This window comes from Papio anubis, chromosome 7, assembly GCF_008728515.1.
Source record: "Papio anubis isolate 15944 chromosome 7, Panubis1.0, whole genome shotgun sequence".
Classification (NCBI taxonomy): Eukaryota; Metazoa; Chordata; class Mammalia; order Primates; family Cercopithecidae; genus Papio; species Papio anubis.
In genome coordinates this window covers 1292606-1312920 of record NC_044982.1, presented here as the reverse complement: position 1 = coordinate 1312920, position 20315 = coordinate 1292606, and the positions used below count along the sequence as shown (strand labels likewise).

General features: G+C 53.1%; 1 protein-coding gene across 4 annotated transcripts in view; it reads left to right on the top strand.

The window, feature by feature from the left end:
• The first annotated feature begins 14413 nt into the window (after window positions 1-14413).
• PACS2 (phosphofurin acidic cluster sorting protein 2) overlaps window positions 14414-20315 on the top strand; it is an 81814-nt gene continuing 75912 nt past the window's right edge. For 3 of the 4 annotated variants that reach the window (XM_009212394.3, XM_009212393.3, XM_009212392.3), the window contains exon 1: window positions 14762-15026. In XM_009212394.3, coding sequence (XP_009210658.2) covers window positions 14971-15026 — 56 coding nt within the window. In that variant the 5' untranslated portion in view covers window positions 14762-14970. Of the gene's footprint in view, window positions 15027-20315 lie in introns of all 4 variants that reach the window. The other variant, XM_003902346.4, reaches the window with a different exon arrangement.

Here is a 20315-nt window from a genome sequence, read left to right as displayed (position 1 = left end):
GGAGACAGAGTCTTGCTCTGTCATCCAGGCTGAAGTGGAGTGCAATGGCGCCATCTCAGCTCGCTGCAACCTCTGCCTCCCTGGTCCAAGCGATTCTCCTGCCTCAGCCTCCCGAGCAGCTGGGATTACAGGCTCCTGCCACCAAGCCTGGCTAATTTTTTGTATTTTTAGTAGAGATGGGGTTTGTCATGTTGGCCAGGCTGGTCTCGAACTCCTGACCTCAGGTCATCCACCCGCCTTGGCCTCCCCAAGTGCTGGAATTAGAGGCCTGAGCCGCTGTGCCTGGCCAGTTTTTTTTTTTTTTTTCCTTCTTTTTTGGTTCAGACAGGGTCTCACTCTGTCGCCAAGGCTGGAGTGCAGTGGCACAATCATGACTCACTGTAGCTTTACTCTCCTGAGCTCAAGTGATGCTCCTGCCTCAGCCTCCAGAGCAGCTGGAGTTACAGGCATACACCATCCCCCTTAGCTAATTTTTAAATTTCTTTGTAGAGACAGGATCTCACTATGTTGCTTGGGTTGACCTTGAACTCCTGGGCCCATGCAATCCTCCTGCCTTAGTTTCCCAAAGTGTTGGGATTACAGGCATGAGCCACTACACTCGGGCAATACTTTTTTTTTTTTCTTTGAGACTGAGTTTCGCTCTTGTTGTCCAGGCTGGGGTGCAATGGTGCTATCTTGGCTCACCGCAACCTCTGCCTCCTGGGTTCAAGTGATTCTCCTGCCTCAACCTCCCGAGTAGGTGGGATTACAGGTATGTACCACCACACCTGGCTAATTTTGTATTTTTAGTAGAGACGAGGTTTCTCCATGTTGATCAGCTCAGTCTCGAACTCCCGACCTCAGGTGATCCGCCCACTTCAACCTCCCAAAGTGCTGGAATTACAGGTGTGAGCCACTGCACCCGGCCTATGTTTATTTTTTTAGATTTCATAATTTCCCTTTTATTTTTTGACCCAAGTGTTATTTGATAAGTGTACACACCCATGCAAGTAAGATGATAAACAGTTAATGCCTATAATGCCCAAATTCTGGGAGGCTAAAGTGGGAGGATCACCTGAGCCCAGGAGTTTGAGACCACCCTGGGTAACATAGTGAGATCGTGTCTCCATAAAAAAATTTTAAAAATTAGCTAGGCGTGATGGTGCATGCCTGTAGTCCCAGCTACTTGGGAGGCTGAGGTGGGAGGATTGCTTGAGCCAGGGAGTTTGAGGCTGCAGTGAGCTATGAATGTGCCATTACACTCCAGCTTGCGTGACAGAGGGAGATGCTGTCTCCATAAATAAATAGAATAAAAGGATCTAACACCTCAAAAAGGGTCCTCATGCCCTTTCACATCCATGTCCCTGATTTTGATTATTTTTGTCTTTCTCTTTTTTTCATCATTTTAGAGTCTTATCAGTTTTACTGACCTTCTCAAAGAGATTTTCAATTTGGTGTATTGATTTTTCTCTATTGTCTCCCTTCTTTCCCACCCTCCCTCCCTCCCTTCCTCCCTCCCTTCCTTTCTTCCTTCTTCCTTCCTTCCTTTCATTCTTTCTGTCTTTCCTTCCTGACAGAGTCTTGCCTGGAGTGCAGTGGCACAATCTCAGCTCACAGCAACCTCTCCTTCTTGGGCTCAAGCAATCATTCTACCTCAGCATTCTAGGTAGCTGGGATTACAGGTGCACACCACCACGCCTGGCTAATTTTGCCATGTTGCCCAGGTTGGTCTCAAACTCAGGTCTCAAACCTCCCAAAGTGCTGGGATTACAGGCGTGAGCCACTGTGCATGGCCCTATTTCGTTAATTTCTGCTCTCATTTTTGTTAGATCCTTCTTTCTGCTTAATTTGGTTCAATTTGTTCCCTTTTTCTAGTTTCTTCGTTTTTCAAAAATTGAGATAGTGTCTCCTTCTGTCACACAAGCTGGAGTGCAGTAGCATAATCAAGCCTCACTGCAGACTCTACCTCCTGGGCTCAGGTGATCCTCCCACCTCAGCCTCCCGAGTAGCTGGAACTACAGGCATGTGCCATCACACCCAGATAATTTTTTCTGTAGAGATGGGTTTTTGCCTCATTGCCCAGGCTGGTCTGGAACTCCTGGGCTCAAGTGAGCCACCCACCTTGGCCTCCCAAAGTGCTGGAATTATAGGCATGAGTCACCGCTCCTGGCCCTTTTTCTAGGTGTTTTTTTTTTTTTTTTTTGAGACAGAGTCTCGCTCTATCACCCAGGCTGGAGTTCAGTGGTGCCATCTTAGCTCACTGCAACTTCTGCCTCCCAGGTTCAAGTGATTCTGTTGCCTCAGCCTCCCAAATAGCCCGGATTACAGGCCACCACCCGCATGGCCCAATTTTGTATTTTTAGTAGGAGACAGGGTTTCTCATATTGTGGAAAACAGTCCCAAACTCCTGACCTCCACCTGTCTTGGCCTCCCAAAGTGAGATTATAGGCATGAGCCAGCATGGCCCCTTTTTCTAGTTTTTTTTTTTTTTTTTTAATTTTATTTGTATAATTTTTTGGGGTGGAGTCTTGCTCTGTCAACCAGGCTGGAGTGCAGTGGTCAGATCTTGGCTCACTGGCTCTCTGCCTCCCAGGTTCATGCCATTCTCCTGCCTCAGCCTCCCTAGTAGCTGGGACTGCAGGCTTACCTGCTACCAGCCTTAATTTTTGTATTTTAGTTGAGACAGGGGTTTTCACTGGCTGCTATGGGATTAGTCTCAATCCGGCCTCATGATCCGCCCGTCTCAGCCTCCCAAAGTGCTGGGATTACAGGTGTGAGCCACCACGCTCGGCCATGCCTGGCTAATATTTTGTATTTTTAGTAGAGATGGGGTTACACCGTGTTAGCCAGGATGGTCTCGATCTTCTGACCTCGTGATCTTCCCGCCTCAGCCTCCCAAAGTGCTAGGATTACAGGCATGAGCCACCGCACCTGGCCTTTTTCTAGTTTTTTAAGGTGAAAGATGAGATCATTGATTTAAGATCTTTCTTTTATAAATAGGCATTTTATTGCCATAATTCTCCCTGTAATTACTACTTTAGCTGAATCCTGCACATTTCAATATGCTGTGTTTTCATTTTCATTCAGCTCAAGATTCTCTCCACTCGTAACTTCCTCTCGGATCCAACGGTTATTAGGAAGTGTATTGTTTTGTTTCTAAATAGTCGGGGATTTTTCAAATATCTATTATTGATTTCTATGCAAAATGCTCTCTGTCCATGGCGACATTTCATCCTCACGGCAACACTAGCTTGCAGACACTGTAGTCTCCATTTTATGGAGGGAACCCCTGAGGATGTGAGGGGCTATGAGCCCCAAATTTCATAGCCAGTAGGTGACAAAGCCAGAATCCAATAGGAGTCTGTATGGCCACTGGATCCTTGCTCTCACCTGACAGACTAGAGGAGTTCTTTCCTGCACTCCCTCACCAAAGCCTGTGAGGTGCCTGCAGGTGCAGGGGGCGGCATGCCTCCCAGGCCACAGGGCCAAGTCAGGCGGTACAGGACTGGACTTTCATTGGCCAGAGGAGCACAGGGTGGGGAAGACCACACCCACGACGGTAAGAGGTTTAAAAGGTGTGGCTCTGGCCAGGCTCGGTGGCTCACAACTGTAATCCCAGCCCTCTGGGAGGCGGAGGAGGGCAGATCACGAGGTCAAGAGATCAAGACCACCCTGGCCAACATGGTGAAACCCTGTCTCTACTAAAAATACAAAAATTAGCTGGGTGTGGTGGCAGTTGCCTGTAGTCCCAGCTACTCGGGAGGCGGAGGCAGGAGAATCGCTTGAACCTGGGAGGTAGAGGTTACAGTGAGACGAGATGGCGTCATTGCACTTCAGCCTGGGCAATGAGAGCGAAACTCTGTCTCCAAATAAGATAAAATAAAATAAAATAAAAAGGGGGTGGCTCTATTGGGCAATGGCCCAAGGTGGGTGCTGCCAGAACTAAGCCTTTGCTCAGATGGGCTGCTGCTAGAGCAGGGGTGCTATGGTCTGAACGTGCATTGTAGTAGTCCATTTTCGCACTGCTGATAAAGACATACGCAAGACTGGGCAATTAACAAACAAAAGAGGTTTATTGGACCTATGGTTCCACAGAGCCTCTGTGAGACTGCAGAGGCCTCACAATCATGGAGGAAGGCAAGGAGGAGCAAGTCACGTCTTAAGAGGATGGCAGCAGGAAGAGAGAGAGAGCTTCTGCAGGGAAACTCCTCCTTATAAAACCATCAGATCCCATGAGACTTATTCTCAGTCACAAGAACAGCATGGGAAAGACCTGCCCCCATGATTCAATTACCTCCCACCAGGTCCCTCCACAACACGTGAGAATTCAAGATGAGATCTGGGTGGGTACACAGAGCCAAATCATAGCATATGTGTTCCCCCAAAGTCCATATGTTGAAGTCCTTGCCCCAAGGTGATGGTTTTAGAGAGGTGGGGCCTTTGGGAGATGAGGTCATGAGGGCTGATTCCCTCATGAGTGGGATTCATGTCCTCAGAAAAGTGGCTGGCTGGGCACAGTGGCTCACATCTGTGATCTCAGCACTTTGGGAGGCCGAGGAGGGAGGATTGCTTGAGTCCAGGAGTTTGAGACCAGCCTAAGCAACATGGCGAAACCCTGACTCTACAAAAACTATGAAAACTTAGCTGGTTGTGGTGGCATGTGTCTGTAGTCCTAGCTACTTGGGAAGCTGAGGCAGGAGGATTGTTTGAGCCCAGAAGGTTGAGGCTGCAGTGAGTTGAGATCACACCCCTCCACTCCAGCCTGGGCGACAGATTGAGAACCTGTCTCAAAGAAAAAAGAAACAAGAAAAAAGAAAAAACGTGACTGGAGGGAGCTTGTCTGCTGCTTCCCCCATGTGAGGATGCAGGAAGAGGGCGCCGTCCATGAACCAGGAAGTGGCCCTCGCCAGACAGGGCATCTGCCAGCACCATGCTGAGAAATGAATTATGGTTCATAAGCCACTTGGACTGTGGTGGTTTGCCGTTGCAGTGTGAACCAACTGAGGCAGGGAGTAAGGCTCCCTACGTGACGTGAAGGCATAAAGAATGGAGCCAGCTTAGAGGGAGAATGCGGGGAACTGCCCTGGGGACTGGTTAGGTGCCCCCTGCCGCAAGCGCCCCGGGAAGCTTGGAAACATTTAGGAGTGACTGACAAGCTCAAAGAGTCAAGCAAGGGCGGCCGAGGGGCACCAGTGACCTCAGAGCACCCACACTGGGCACCCAGCACAGGCTCCCGGTGCCCAGGGTCCTCTGTATTCCTCATTCAGCCCTGTGAGGCAGGACCCTCACCTGCACCTCGCCAAAGAGGACGCTGCAAACGTGCAGTGGTCTCTGCTCTGGCTGTAAACAGGGAGAGGCTGTGGGCTTCCCCTAGACCTGACTCCAGCACACAGCAGCAGAGCAGGGCCCAGGCTGGGGGTGCAGGGCAGGAACATTCCTGCAAAGGGGGCCCCAGAGAGCTGGAAAGTAACGTAGGTGTTGCACTGAAATGAGAGAATTGCTTTAATCTGAATTGAACACGCTCTTAAAACTTAGACCAGGAAGGATTTCCTTTTCTCAGGGCCTGAGAAAAATGACCTGACCAGCGGGGTTCGAGTTTTGAAGGACACGCCTAGGCACCTGCAAACTCCCCCTCCTGGAGGCTTTCTTCATTCGTGGTGTCTTTTGTGTTTTGGGTTTTTTTGTTTTGTTTTGTTTTGTTTCGTTTTGTTTTTGACACTCAGTCTTGCTCTGTCCCCCAGGCTGGAGTGCAGTGGCGCCATCTCGGCGTACCGCAATCTCCACCTCCTGGGTTCAAGCGATTCTCCTGCCTCAGCCTCCCAAGTAGCTAGGATTACAGGCGCCTGCCACTGCGCCCAGCTAATTTTTGTATTTTTTTTTTTTTTAAGACGGAGTCTTGCTCTGTTGCCCAGGCTGGAGCGCAGTGGCGCGATCTCGGCTCACTGCAAGCTCCACCTCCTGGGTTTACGCCATTCTCCTGCCTCAGCCTCCCGAGTAGCTGGGACTACAGGCGCCCGCCACCACGCCCAGCTAATTTTTTGTATTTTTAGTAGAGATGGGGTTTCACCGTGTTAGCCAGGATGGTCTTGATCTACTGACCTTGTGATCTGCCCGCCTCAGCCTTCCAAAGTGCTGGGATTACAGGCGTGAGCCACCGCGCCCGGCCTAATTTTTGTATTTTTAGTAGAGTCAGGGTTCCATCATGTTGACCAGCCTCGTCTTGAACTCCTGACCTCAAATGATCCATCTACCTTGGCTTCCCAAAGTGCTGGGATTACAGGCGTGAGCCACCATGCCCAGCCTCGTCGTGTTTTTTACTTTCTCTCATTTGTGGTGCTTTGACATCTTGGGGTCTCGTGGACCTAGGGAGGGACTGCCCCTCCCAGGGTTAGCTAATTCCTAGAGACAGCAGACCACTTGCCTCCTCTGAGTATGCCTTATTCACTTTTTTTTTGTTTTAGACAGGATCTCACTCTTGTCACCCAGGCTGGAGTGCAGTGGTGTGATCATAGCTCACTGTCATTTCAAACACCTGGGCTCAAGAGATCCTTTGGCCCCAGCCTCCCAAAGTACTGAGATCACAGGCTTGGGCCACCGTGCAGGCTGAGCATGCCTTTGATATGCAGAGCGACCATCATGAGTCCCACCTGCCTCCTTTCATCAGGCTCCTGCATTCTAGAACACTAGCCCCCTGCCCTAAATCACCCCAGGGCCAGGTACCAGATAGCTAGATACCACCCCCCAGCCCAGAGCCCACTGAAATTACCCAGTTCTAATTCTGCTCAGCTTGCCTACTCTGCCTTGCCTGGAAAATGGCAATAAAGGCCTTGCCCAGCCTTTCCCTTCACCCTCTCTCTGTCCTGACTGGCCCTGGGTGCTTCCCCATGTGCCCCTCCTCCTGGGAACTGTGAGTAATAAACTCCTCTTTCAAAGGCAGTTGTCTCTGTGTCTGTCATCTTTTATCACATTTGATTAAAATAACTCCTGGGTACTCTTAACAGCACTGTACCCCACGCAGTAGTCAGCAGGGGAACCGGGCAGGGCAGGGTGTGCAAGCTTCTGTGGCCTTCTCACCTTCTCACCTGCTGCCTGGCCTTGGGCAAGTGCTTCAGTCTCTCTAGGTTTCTGTTTCCTCGTCTGCATAACAGGGATAAGAGCAGTCCACCCTAGCACTGCGGGGTACGCTGGAGGACATGTGTCTGGTAGACAGACTGCTCAGAAGGCAAGTCCCCGTTCCTGTCTGTTCCCCGCAACTTGAGTGAGACTTGGTGAGGCTCCAGTCCACCTTCCACCACAGAAGTCAAGGGCCAGGCCGGGACGGTGGCTCACGCCTGTCATCCCAGCACATTGGGAGGCAGAGGCAGGAGGATAGCTTGAGCCCAGGAGTTTGAGACAAGCCTGGGCAACAAAGTGAAATCCCTGTCTCTACAAAAAATGTAAAAATTAGCTGTGCGTGGTGGTGCATGCCTATAGTTCAGCTACTTGGGAGGCTGAGGCAGGAGAATCATTTGAGCCCAGGCGACTGAGGCTGCAGTGAGTTATGATCACACCACTGCACTCCAGCCTGAGCCCCAGCGTGAGACTCTGTCTCTAAAAAAAACAATTAGGCTGGGCACAGTGGCTCACACCTATAATCCCAGCACTTTGTGCGGCCGAGGTGAGAGGACAGATTGAGCCCAGGAGTTTGAGACCAGCCTGGCAAATAGGGCAAAATAGCGTCTGTAACAAAAATACAAAAATTAGCCAGGTGTGGTGGTACATGCCCGTGGTCCCAGCTACTCGGGAGGCTGAAGAGGGAGGATTGCCTGAGCCCAGGAGATGGAAGTTGCAGCGAGCTGAGATGGCACCATTGCACTCCAGCCTGGGCGACAGAGGCACATTCTGTCCTTTCTTTTTTTTTTTTTGAGATGGAGTCTTGCTCTGTCGTCCAGGCTGGAGTACAGTGGTGCAGTCTCAGCTCACTGCAGCCTCCGCCTCCCGGGTTCAAGTGATTCTTCCGCCTCAGCCTTCTGAGTAGCTGGGATTACAGGTGCACGCCACCATGCCTGGCTAATTTTTGTATTTTTAGTAGAGACAGGGTTTCACCATGGTGGTCAGGCTGGTCTGTAACTCCTGACCTCATGATCCGCCTGCCTCAGCCTCCCAAAGTGTTGCGATTACAGGTGTGAGCCACCGCGCCCCGCCACAACTCTGTCTCTAAATAAATAAATAATTTTTTAAAACCCGCCAGGCGTGGTAGCTCACACCTGCAATCCCAGCACTTAGAGAGGCCGAGGCAGGCGGATCATGAGGTCAGGAGATCAAGACCATCCTGGCTAACATGGTGAAACCCTGTCTCTACTAAAAACACAAAAAATTAGCCAGGCGTGGTGGCGGGCGCCTGTAGTCCCAGCTACTCAGGAGGCTGAGGCAGGAGAATGGCGTGAGTCCGGAAGGCAGAGCTTGCAGTGAGTCGAGATAGCACCACTAAACTACAGAGGGAGACTCTGTCTCAACAAACAAACAAACAAACCCTTAGGGGCCCAGCGCAGTGGCTCACACTTGTAATCCCAGCACTTCGCGAGGCTGAGGCAGGAGGATAGTTTGAGTCCAGGAGATCCGAGCTGCAGCGAGCCATGATGGCACCACTGGACTCCAGCCTGTTTGACAGAGCAAGACCCTGTCAAGAAAACAAAAGAAAAAAAAGAAAAACAGGCCGGGCGCGGTGGCTCAAGCCTGTAATCCCAGCACTTTGGGAGGCCGAGACGGGCGGATCACGAGGTCAGGAGATCGAGACCATCCTGGCTAACACGGTGAAACCCCATCTCTACTAAAAATACAAAAAACTAGCCGGGCGAGGTGGCGGGCGCCTGTAGTCCCAGCTACTCGGGAGGCTGAGGCAGGAGAATGGCACAAACCCGGGAGGCGGAGCTTGCAGTGAGCTGAGATCCGGCCACTGCACTCCAGCCCGGGCTACAGAGCAAAGACTCCGTCTGAAAAAAAAAAAAAAAAACCTAACAAAACCAGAAATCCATCCCGCACGAAGAGCCCTGAGGTTGGGTCTTGGCTGACACGTGTTGCGGTTAATTGCTGTTCTGATGTCTGTGAATGTCCTTGGCTGATTTCTGTATTAGGGCGTGGGTGTTTTCCTTTCTTTTCTAATGTTTAAGTTATGTCCTGGCTTACTGTGATAATATTCTATTGCGGGAAAGACAGAAGTATTAAAATTTATGCATCAAGGTCCCTCTTATTCTTGGGGCTCAGGATAACCATAGTCAAGAGGGGAGAGTTTTACTCCAGAATCCAGGTCAGGCTGTGCTCAACTTTACATCCTGATTTGTCACACAATCACATATCATGAGACTTTCCCCATGCTGCTAAAACTGAGGCAGTCTTCCGTTTAGCTGGTTATTTCATGTCCCATGGGGTGGATGTGCCAGGGCAAGTTTTGTCATTTTCCCAGGACCGGACATTCCTTTCTGTAAGTGTTGCTGTTTGAAATATCTCACACACCTGGACCTGCGTCCCTGTTGACATTTCCAGTGTCACCTGCAGGATGCCATGGGATACCCATGAGCTCAGGCAAATCTTCCAAGATGCTGCCAAGCCACTCTCTAGGGCTGCTCTAGGTCCTGCTCCAGGTGCCGGGTGAAGGAGCTGCGCTGCCTGTACCTAACCCAGGAGGGGAGCAGCGTGCAGGACACTGAAGATGTCCTCACAACCTTAGGTCTGTATTAGGTCTAGATTAGCCTGTATCAAAGAGAAGGTGTTATGTACATCTTTTCTTTTTTTTCTTTCTCTTTTTTTTTTTTAGACAAAGTCTCACTCTGTTGCCCAGGCTGGAGTGCAGTGGCACGATCTTGGCTCACTGCAACCTCTGCCTCCCAGGTTCAAGCAATTCTCCTGTCTCAGCCTCCCAAGTAGCTGGGACTATAGGTGCCTGCCACCACACCCGGCTAATTTTTGTATTTTTAGTAGAGACGGGGTTTCACCATATTGGTCAGGTTAGTCTTGAACTCCTGACCTCCGGTGATCTGCCCATCTCGGCCTACTAAAGTGCTGGGATTACAGATGTGAGCCACTGCGCCCAGCCATGTGCATCTTTTTATAATTTACAATTCCTGATAGTAGTGACAACTGTCTCACTTGTTCTTTTGTGAATCTTTTGTAGCTTCTCTAACCATTTTCCACTGGGAATTTTTTAATGGTCTTATGGACTTGTATGATTTCCTTTGATATTAAGAATGTTACCCTGGTGAGCTGGGCATGGTGGCTCACGCCTGTAATCCCAGCACTTTGGGAGGCCGAGGTGGGTGGATCACGAGGTCAGGAGATCGAGACCATCCTGGCTAACGTGGTGAAACTCCATCTCTATTAAAGATACAAAAAATTAGCCAGGTGTGGTGGCAGATGCTTATAGTCCCAGCTACTCAAGAGGCTGAGGCAGGAGAATGGTGTGAACCCAGGAAGCAGAGCTTGCAGTGAGCTGAGATCATGCCACTGCACTCCAGCCTGGGCGACAGGCAGAGCAAGACTCTGTCTCAAAAGAAAAGAAAAGAAAAGAAAAAAAAAGAATGTTACCCTAGTGAAACATTCAGTATTCTTACAAAGATCATCCTCGGTAGTTTGTTGCATGGGGTGAGCGTTCCCTTTGTTCATTTGGTTTTTTTAGGACGGGGTGCAGCCCCAGTCAGATGGCGCCCGACTCTCCAGCCAGTGGCAGCTCACCCTGCTGTGGTTTGATTTTCCCTCCACAGTTAACGCATGTTCATCGTGGAGAAAATAGGAGATAAAGGTAAGGAAAAAGGAGAAACCAAATCAATGGAATCCCCACCACACAGAGATACTTTCTTAATACTTTGGATTAATTTGTACCCTGTCAATATTTTTCTACACCTGAAAATAGGTGTTTTACATGTATAATCACTAACATGTAAATACATACTTTACATGGACATGTATTTTCACATACGTTTTTCTTTTTTTGAGACAGAGTTTCACTCTTGTCACCCAGGCTGGAGTGCAGTGGCGCAATCTTGGCTCATTGGAACCTCTGCCTCTTGAGTTCAAGCGATTCTCCTGCCTCAGCCTCCTGAGTAGCTGGGATTACAGGCGCCCACCATCATGCCCGACTAATTTTTTATATTTTTAGTAGAGACGGGGTTTCACTGTGTTGGCCAGGATGGTCACAAACTCCTCACCTCAGGTGATCTGCCCACCTCGGCCTCCCAAAGTGCTGGGATTACAGGCATGAGCCACTGTGCCCAGGCTTTTTATCTTTATTTTTTTAGATGGAACCTGGCTCTGTTCCCCAGGATGGAGTGCAGTGGTGTGATCCTGGTTCACTGCAACCTCCACCTCCTGGGTTCAAGTGATTCTACCACCTCAGCTTCCCAAGTTACCGGGATCACAGACGCGCACCACCATGCCCAGGTACGTTTCTGTATTTTTGTTAGATATGGGACTTTGCCATATTGCCCGGGCTGGTCTTGAACTCCTGAACTCAAGGGATCTGTGGGCTTTGGCCTCTCAAAGTGCTGGGATTACAGGTGTGAGCCCCTGCACCTGGTCTGTTTTCAGCTACTTTTAACTCACTATTTCTGCCAGCTGTAGAATATTCTATCAGGTTCTATCACAGCTCACCTAACCCTGTTCTACTCTACAACCCGGGGTTGATTCCAGGCCTCACTTTCAGTAGTTGAGCTGCTCGGAGGGTGACCGTAGGAACTGTCCGCAGGTGTGGCTGCGGTGCAGTGATCTCAGCAGTCTCAGAGCTCCTGGCCATCCCCCAGATGGCCCCTAGAAAATGCCTCCAGGAGGAAGGCCCTGCTGTACCTTCTTTGTGACGTTTCCTCCTCAGCCTCAGTGATGGCCACGGGCTCCAAGCACGGGAGTGGACGTGGCAGGGCCTGTCTAGGGGTTCGGCAGTTCTGTCCCTCAGCCATAGCATGGGCTGGGCAGGGACCTGGCCACATGGGGCTGCTTCCTCAGCCCAGCTCCTGGCAGGAGGAAGAGCAGAGGCGCTGTGGGCTGGAGCCGCCAACTGACCAGTGCTGGCCCTGGAGGAGGCCCTTGCCACTCATCTGACTGGCCCCTCCCCGACTCTGGCAGGGCCTGCTGTGTGTCTGTGTCATCTTAGCCCAGGCTGAGGAGATGAATGTGTTTCCAAGGAGCCCATGGTCCTGGTGCCCGACTGGAAAAGCCCGAGCCTTGACCCTAGGTGGAGGGACCTAGCAAAGCCAGGCGGACAGGGGAAAGGCCTCGGCCCATCCTGTCCCATGGCCAGGGGTTGGGGATTCGTCTTTTTAATACGAATGGAGTCCTATTCAAGCATTCGGAACCTTGAGGCTTTACCTTATTAAATAATAACTCCCACAACCTCCCGGGCTCCGGGGCAGCACGTGGTAGGACCAGCTTTCAGGTTGTCCTCCTGGGACTCCAGGGCTCTGAAGGACCCTCTTCTTGGACCTCCTCCCCAACCATGCTCAGCCACCCCAGTCATCCGAGAGGTTTGTCTCAAACCAAGTTTCTGCTTTAAAGAAAACATTACCAGAGAAAGCACCAGTGCTCCAAACATGGGGGTGGGGGCTCACACCATGCCAGGGTCATGGGGTCATGGGGAGGGGTGCCGCCCAGCCTTCAGGGATCTCCCCCTGTGACCCACAGCCCACAAGAGAAGGACCAGCACAGCGTCATTTTCCAACAGAGGAGGGAAGTGCAAATAACAGGTTCTGGCTAAAAAGTTACTCTGATCACCCAAGGGACATCTGTCCACTTGGAAAATAGAGAAGACCACAGTCCCATCACCACCATCCCACCTTAACAACAAATATAAATGTGGTCACAGGTGTGATGCATGGTGTGTTTTGTGTCCCTGCCTTCCTGCCTGGCAGAAGCATTGATGTAGACCCATCATACGGGTACTTGGGGCCACTCTGGTACAGATTGTATGGGTCACATCCTGACCCCTGGCAGCTGCATAACCTTACAGGCCACCGTCTCCTCTTCTGTCACTTGGGATGGGACAGAGCTGTCATGTCCCTTAAGGCCTCACAACGGTGCCTGGCACAGAGGAGGGGCACTGCTCAATGGTGGCAGCTGGTGCCAAGCCCTGCCGTGCACGGCTTAGTCACCCCGCATCTCCTCACTTGACCCGCAGTTGTAGTCCCTGCCTGGGTTAGATGCTGGCGCACACAGGCACAATGTGTCAGGCGGCCCATCCATCTGACTGCAGTTGCACACTCGCCAGGTCCAGCAGCTCCGTACGCTCAGTTCTGGGGTCAATGGGTGCCTGTCTCCTGCCCTCCCATCACAGCCAGCCCTGTCCTCCTGGGGTACGGCTACCCCTTCTCTGGACACAGTCACTTCTACCCCTACCCTGTCTCAAAGGTATGAGATCCACAGGCTCTGCCCTCCGAGCAGCAACCTAAGACAATACCCCAGTCAGCTGGCCGAGGTCAGACAGACCCTCGTGGCTCTCAGTGTACCACCCCAGAGGAGCCAGGAGCACGTGTGAAACACAGATTCCCTTGTTCTCTCCCAAGTGGGACCCTGGCTTTAAGCAGTCGCAGCTGTTTGCAGTTCTAGATACAGGAGTTACAGCTGGAGGCTGAGCTCTCTCAACGGAGGAAGCAGCGGCATGAGGGCCTTTGCAGAAGGAGATGACAGGGGCACTGGGCTGGCAAGCCCCGTGGGCCAGGGGAGAAACCAGCTCCAAGTCAATTTGCTCGGGCTGGATTTGTTTCAGTAAAACTACTTGTAGACAACAAGACACAGGGCGGAGAGAAAAGCAACTGTAAACTAACTGTGAAACAAGGAAACAGAAGAGAGGCCAGAAAACCGTTTCCTAAATCTCGGCGCAGCATCTGGTGCTGGACCAGAGCCGCTGCCAAACAGATGGGGGAACCACCCTCCCTGAGCCCCAGAGCCTAGACGTCAGGCCCGGCGGCTCTAGCTATCGCCTCCTCTTTGCTTGGGTCCTCAAGTTCACTGTAAACTCCAGGACCAGGAGCCAGCCTTGGCTCCAGACATTTGTTCTCCATTGTCCTGAGTTCAACTCTGAAAAGCGGCGCTGAATAAGGATGCTGGGACGCAAAGAGGGCGCCCGGGGGCATCTGGGAGCCCAGGGGGCTGAGGTCGGGAGCCTGGCGCCCCGAGCGGCTTTGCGTTTTCGCGGCCGCCGCCAGGCCCGGCCACCTCCGTCCCGGGGAACCTGCGCAGGGGGGCGCGGGGGAGGGGCTCGGGGACGGGCGAGGCCAGCACAGCCCGGCCCACCCAGCGGGGGTCGGCAGGACACAAGGGGCGCCGAGGGCAGCGGGCGCGGGGAGACTCGGGGCATGGCGGGGTGCAGGCGGGAAAGCGTCGGGGCCGGGGAATCCGCGCGTGGGGAGGCGGGCATCGCCAGGGCGACGATGAGCTTTCCTTAGGGGGCGGCGCCCGAGGTTGGCCGGGACCCAGGGGACCCCGTCTCTCCTGGACCCTGCCCGCTGCTCCCGTGGGGCGGGGCGGGGCGCGCCGGGCGGGGCCTGTGCGCAGGCGCGTGAGTGCGCGCTCTCGCGCACCGGCGGGCGGGGACGCCCCGAGAGGCGCCGCCGGAGGAAGCGCGCGCGCACCTCATTTCCGGCGGGCGCTGCGCCGGCGGCGATTGGACTCGGATGGCGGCGATTCGCGCCCCGCCCAGTTAATCGGCGGCGCTGGCGCGGGTCGTGGATGGGCGCCGGGCGCTACGCGCGGATTGCCGGGGCGCGCGCGGCGCGGCAATCTGGCGGGCAAGGCGGAGCGGCTGCAGCTCGTCGCCGCCCGCGGCCTGTCCGGATGCCCTGGGCCTGGCCTTTCGTCCTCGCAGCCTGGCAGCTATGGTGGACTGCGCTGCCAGCCTGGCGCGCCCTGGCCTGCCCGCGTCTGCGTGGCCCGGCCGCAGCCCCAGGCCGCTGAGGCCGCGGCTGGCGCTGGCGGAGCCGAGGCCGCCTCGGCCTCCCCGGCGCGCCCGGCGCGCTCAACACGCCCGTGCCCATGAACCTGTTCGCCACCTGGGAGGTGGACGGCTCCAGCCCCAGCTGCGTGCCCAGGTACGCGCCGCCCGCCGCGCTTTGTTCCCGCCGGGCACCTGCCGGGGGTGTCCTGGCCGCGGCCTCTGCGCGCCCCACCCCCGGCCCGGGTCCCCCAGCGGAGCCCTGGTCGCCCCCTCCCGCGCCCGCCAGCCCGTTCGATGCGCGCAGCCGCCGCCCCCCACAGCGCTGGCGAGCGCGGCCCCAGCCTCCCAGGTCCTGAGCGTCCGAGGCCGCGCTCAGCTTCTGAGGACCCTGTGCTGCTCAGGCCCGGCGGGACCTTGGGGCTCCCGGGCGGCGCTCACCTGGCTCGCCGCAACCGCACCTGCACAGCTGCACACCTGCCTCAATGCGGTGCGGGCCGGGGCGACGAGGGTGCTTCCTCTCTCGGGTACCACACGCTTCCTTTCGCGGGCGGCGACACTGTCAGATCTCGGCCTGGGAGCGACCCACGGCGCACGGGGCGCGCAGGACTCCGTTGTATCCTCCGTCCAGCGCGCGGTGGAGATGCCCTGTCCTGCGGGGCGGGGTCGTCCTCGCGGGTACCTGGTTGGCGCTGTCTTTCATTTAGAGACCTCTCCAAGCCAGTACAGCTATTTGCACCTCCCTGTTGATCTTGCCATTGCGGAAGGCTGGCTGCTCTGCATTTGGTAGGGGGCGCCCGGTCGCCCAGCGGTAACGACTGGACAAGATTTACCCTCCGGCCATAGCCCAGCTTTCCTTGGACTTGCAGCTTCCCTGTGTCTCCTGCTCAGTTTGAAACTTTTGTAATTTCTTCATGACTTGGTAGTTCCTGCTCAGGAAGCTCCCAGGCTAAGGAGGAGAAGGAGACACTCTCCGGAAAAGTTGTGGTTCTAGAATAGACAGCAGGCTAGAAGAGGAGGCAGGTGGGGGTAGTGAGAGCTCTCTCTGGGGAGATGGGAGGGTGAGCGGACCCTCCAGGCCCTGGAAGCGTCCAGTATGCCTGGAGGGGACCCCACGTGGCATTGAGTTGTTCCACCACTAGTCAGCTGCAGGTGGGCCTCTCGTGCTTTCCTGTGGCTCCCACAACCTGCATTTCTGAGCGTGGTGTTGGCGTTGCTCTCCTGGAGCGCAGGGTTGGGACCTCAGGGCTTTGGTTATGCTGAGTGGACAGGAAGGATGGACAGGAAGGATGGCCACCCAGCACGACTCTTGCACCTGGCTGGGCCTCCCGAAGGACCCCATATCCATATGAGATCTAAGGGTCAGCATTTGCCCAAGGTCTGGAGCCAAGCACTGCAGATGTGCCTACTTGCCTCTCTTCTGGGAAGCCTCTGGGGCCTCAAAGCCCAAGCCAGGAGCATCTCCCCAGGCCTGGCTGCTTCTCCATTCCAGGTCTTGGCGATTGCCTCAATGTCAGGTCCCACGGCCCCACAACTCTTCTCCTGTCTGTCCCTGTGAGTCACTGCCTCACCCACAGCCCCAGAACCTTCATGCCGGCTGTTGGCGCTCCCTGCTCCAGCACTGCAGCACATAGCCTTCCCTTGCTGAACCTCCGCAGCAGCTTCCTGGGTCCCTCCGAATGAGCAGCAAAGTCTGTGACCCGAGGGAGGTGGGGGCCTTATCAGCCCCACTGTGGAGCTGTGCTCTATTCTCCAGGGGTCTAGAAAGCCCACTCTGGTGTCTGTGGGGAGGGTGTGGGTAGGGCAGGTTTCGAGAAGGCTGGTTAGGACAGGGGGTAGATGGGGGCACCTGGGCTGGGCAGCACGAAGTGCTGGGGAGTCCCGGGCTCTGGCCTGGACAGGGTTGGGAGGAAGGGTAGGCAGGAGGACAGGGTTTGTTCCGTTCGTGTGGAGTGGAGTTGATGGGTGGAGGGGCGAGCGGCGCAGCTGTCCGGGTGGGCACATGCAGTTTGTTCGTAGAACAGCTCAGCCTCATAATGAGCTCCTGCCTTTACCTGTCCTGGAATAGGGCCCCTCATAGGCAGGCTTGCCCCCAGCTTTGCTTTGTGCTTGTGCCACCTGTCCATGCACACTTGGACAGTCTGCTACTTACTTTTGCTTCGTTCCTCCTGTGTTCTTCTGTACTCCTCACTTTTGCCAGCCATGAAGTTTCTGGGCTGCATCTGTGCTGATGGCTTTCGGCGTCTTCACTGCTGCGTACTGTGCCCTGGCATGATCGCACCTCGGCTCTGCTTCTGTCAAGGGACCTTGGCTTATTTCCAGTTTTTTTTTTTTTTTTTTTTGCTAATTACAAGCCCTGTGCTGCTATGGACATCCTTGTGCCTGCCTTCTGTGTGTCTTCCTGGATGGGCAGGGCCTGTCTTAAGCGTGTGCCGCCAGCTACCAAGATTTATGGTGGGGGTGTGCACACACTCAGCGTTACTGCTGGGCAGTTTTCCAGAGTGGTCGTGCCTGCTCCGGCCCCCACTGACAGGGACGAGAGTCCCCACTGCTCCACATTTGTGCCAACACTCATCTGACTTAATTTTTGCCAGTCTGGTGGGTGTGAAGTGGTATGGTGGTTTTAACTTGAATTTCTCTGGCTACTAATTTAGGCCATTTGTACTTCCTTGTCAGTGAAATTCCTGTTCCTTTGCCAGTTTTTCTTTCTCTTTTTTTCTGCTTCAGTGTCAGCAGTTTCTTTAGAGATAGTCATCCTTTCTCGGCTGTGTTGAAAATGCCCCCGTCCAATTATTAGCATCTCTTTGCTCTCTGAGCAGCGTCTGGGTGCGCGCCCTGTGTCAGCCTGGTGGAGTGTGCACATTGACCGTTTGCCTGGCTGGGATGCTGGTCTCATTTCAGTTCTCCTTCTGGGAAGCAGCTGGAGAAGTGTGTCCCCAGGAGCTTGAACCAGGCATGCTGGGCTGTCGTTTGGGAGGCCTGTGCCCTGGGTTTCCTTGCGGCACTTTTGGCTCAGCACCGTTACACATGGTGCTCCTAGGTGGCCCACGGGGTGTGTGTCAGTGCCTGTCTGTTGCCTCTGTCTGCCGGGTTCCCAGAGTGTCCTCCAGGTGCCCATGTCCCTGAGCACCCCATCCACTCTTCAGCAGGCGCTGGGCCACTTTGTACCTTGCTCTTCCCACTTGATTGTTTTTTCTGTTGAGGTTTAGTAATTTGTTTTTATTTATTTATTTATTTATTTATTTATTTATTTATTTATTTTTGAGACAGGGTCTCCCTGTGTTGCACATACTGGTCTTGAACTCCTGGGCTCAAGTGATCCTCTCACCTCAGCCTCCCAAAGTACTGAGATTACAGGTGTGAGCCACCGTGCCTGGCCATCTTTTTGTTTTTTAGAGACAGCGCCTCACTTTGTGGCCCAGACTGGGGTGCAGTGACTCAATCATAGCTCATTGTAACCTCTAAATCCTGGGCTCAAGCAGTCCTTCCACATCAGCTTCCTGAGCAAGTGGGACTACAGGTGTGCACCGCCGCGCCTGTCTGATTGTTTTGTTTTGGTTTGTTTTTTTGAGACAGAGTCTCACTCTGTCACCAGACTGGAGTGCAGTGGTGCAATCTCGGCTCACTATAACCTCCGCCTCGCGAGTTCAAGCGATTCTCCTGTTTCAACCTCCCGAGTAACTGGAATTACAGGTGCCCACGACCACACCCAGCTAATTTTTTGTATTTTTTTTTTTTTTTGGTAGAGACAGGGTTTCATCATGTTGGCCAGGCTGATCTCGAACTCCCGACCTCAGGTGATCCACCCACCTCGGCCTCCCAAAGTACTGGGATTACGGATATAAGCCACCACGCCTGGCCAGAATTATCTTCTTAAGTTTCACACAAAGCCACATTTGGCTTATAATTGGAAGTTTTTTAACTCTGTGGAGCAGGTAGGGGAGAATTGACTTTTTTTTTTTTTTTTTGAGACGGAGTCTCGCTCTGTCGCCCAGGCTGGGGTGCAATGGCCGGATCTCAGCTCACTGCAAGCTCCGCCTCCCGGGTTTACGCCATTCTCCTGCCTCAGCCTCCCGAGTAGCTGGGACTACAGGCGCCCGCCACCTCGCCCGGCTAGTTTTTTTTTTTTTTGTATTTTTAGTAGAGACGGGGTTTCACCGTGTTTGCCAGGATGGTCTCGATCTCCTGACCTCGTGATCCACCCGTCTCGGCCTCCCAAAGTGCTGGGATTACAGGCTTGAGCCGCCGCGCCCGGCCGAGAATTGACATTTATATGGTACTAAGTCTTCTAATTCATGACCAAGCTATTTACTTAGGTCTTGAAAGTATTTTGAGTTTTACGAGATTCTGCTGTCATGCATATCCTTTGTTACCTTTATTCCTAGATGCTTGTATTTTATTTTATTTTATTTTATTTTATTTTGTTGAGACGGAGTCTCGCTCTGTCACCCAGGCTGGAGTGCAGTGGGCGGATCTCAGCTCACTGCAAGCTCCGCCTCCCGGGTTTACCCCATTCTCCTGCCTCAGCCTCCCAAGTAGCTGGGACTACAGGCGCCCGCCACCTCACCCGGCTAGTTTTTTTTGTATTTTTTTTAGTAGAGACGGGGTTTCACTGTGTTTGCCAGGATGGTTTCGATCTCCTGACCTCGTGATCCGCCCGTCTCGGCCTCCCAAAGTGCTGAGATTACAGGCTTGAGCCACCGCGCCCGGCCGATGCTTGTATTTTAGAAGTCATAGTAAAAGTCAGCTTTTTATTATGTTCGTTGCAAACATATAGAAATTCAGTTGATTTTTGAAAGAAATCAGTGATTTTACTGCAAAAGACAAAGTTGTTTCTTTTCAATCCTCATACTTTTATTTCTTTTTCTTGCCTAACTGTGCCGATTGTCACAGTATGGTGTTGAGTATGGATAGTTGTGTGGATACCCTTGTTCTGTCCTGACCTTAAGGAAGGTTTCTAGTGTTTTACCATTAAGGACAATGTTTGCTGCAACTTTCTGTGGATACCCTTTATGCAGTTAAAAAGTTCCATCCTATTCATGACTTGCAAAGGCTTTTTAAAGAAATCATTATGGATGGATGTTGAATATAATCAAATACTTTTATTAAGAGCATTATATAATTTTTATCTTTTCATTGCTATTGTGGTAAATTACATAAATTGATTTTCTTTTTTTTTTTTTTTTGAGACGGAGTCTCACTCTGTCGCCCGGGCTAGAGTGCAGTGGCCGGATCTCAGCTCACTGCAAGCTCCGCCTCCCGAGTTTACGCCATTCTCCTGCCTCAGACTCCCGAGTAGCTGGGACTACAGGCGCCTGCCACCTCGCCCAGCTAGTTTTTTTTTTTTTTTTTTTTTTTTTTGAGACGGAGTCTCGCTCTGTCGCCCAGGCTGGAGTGCAGTGGCCGGATCTCAGCTCACTGCAAGCTCCGCCTCCCGGGTTCCCGC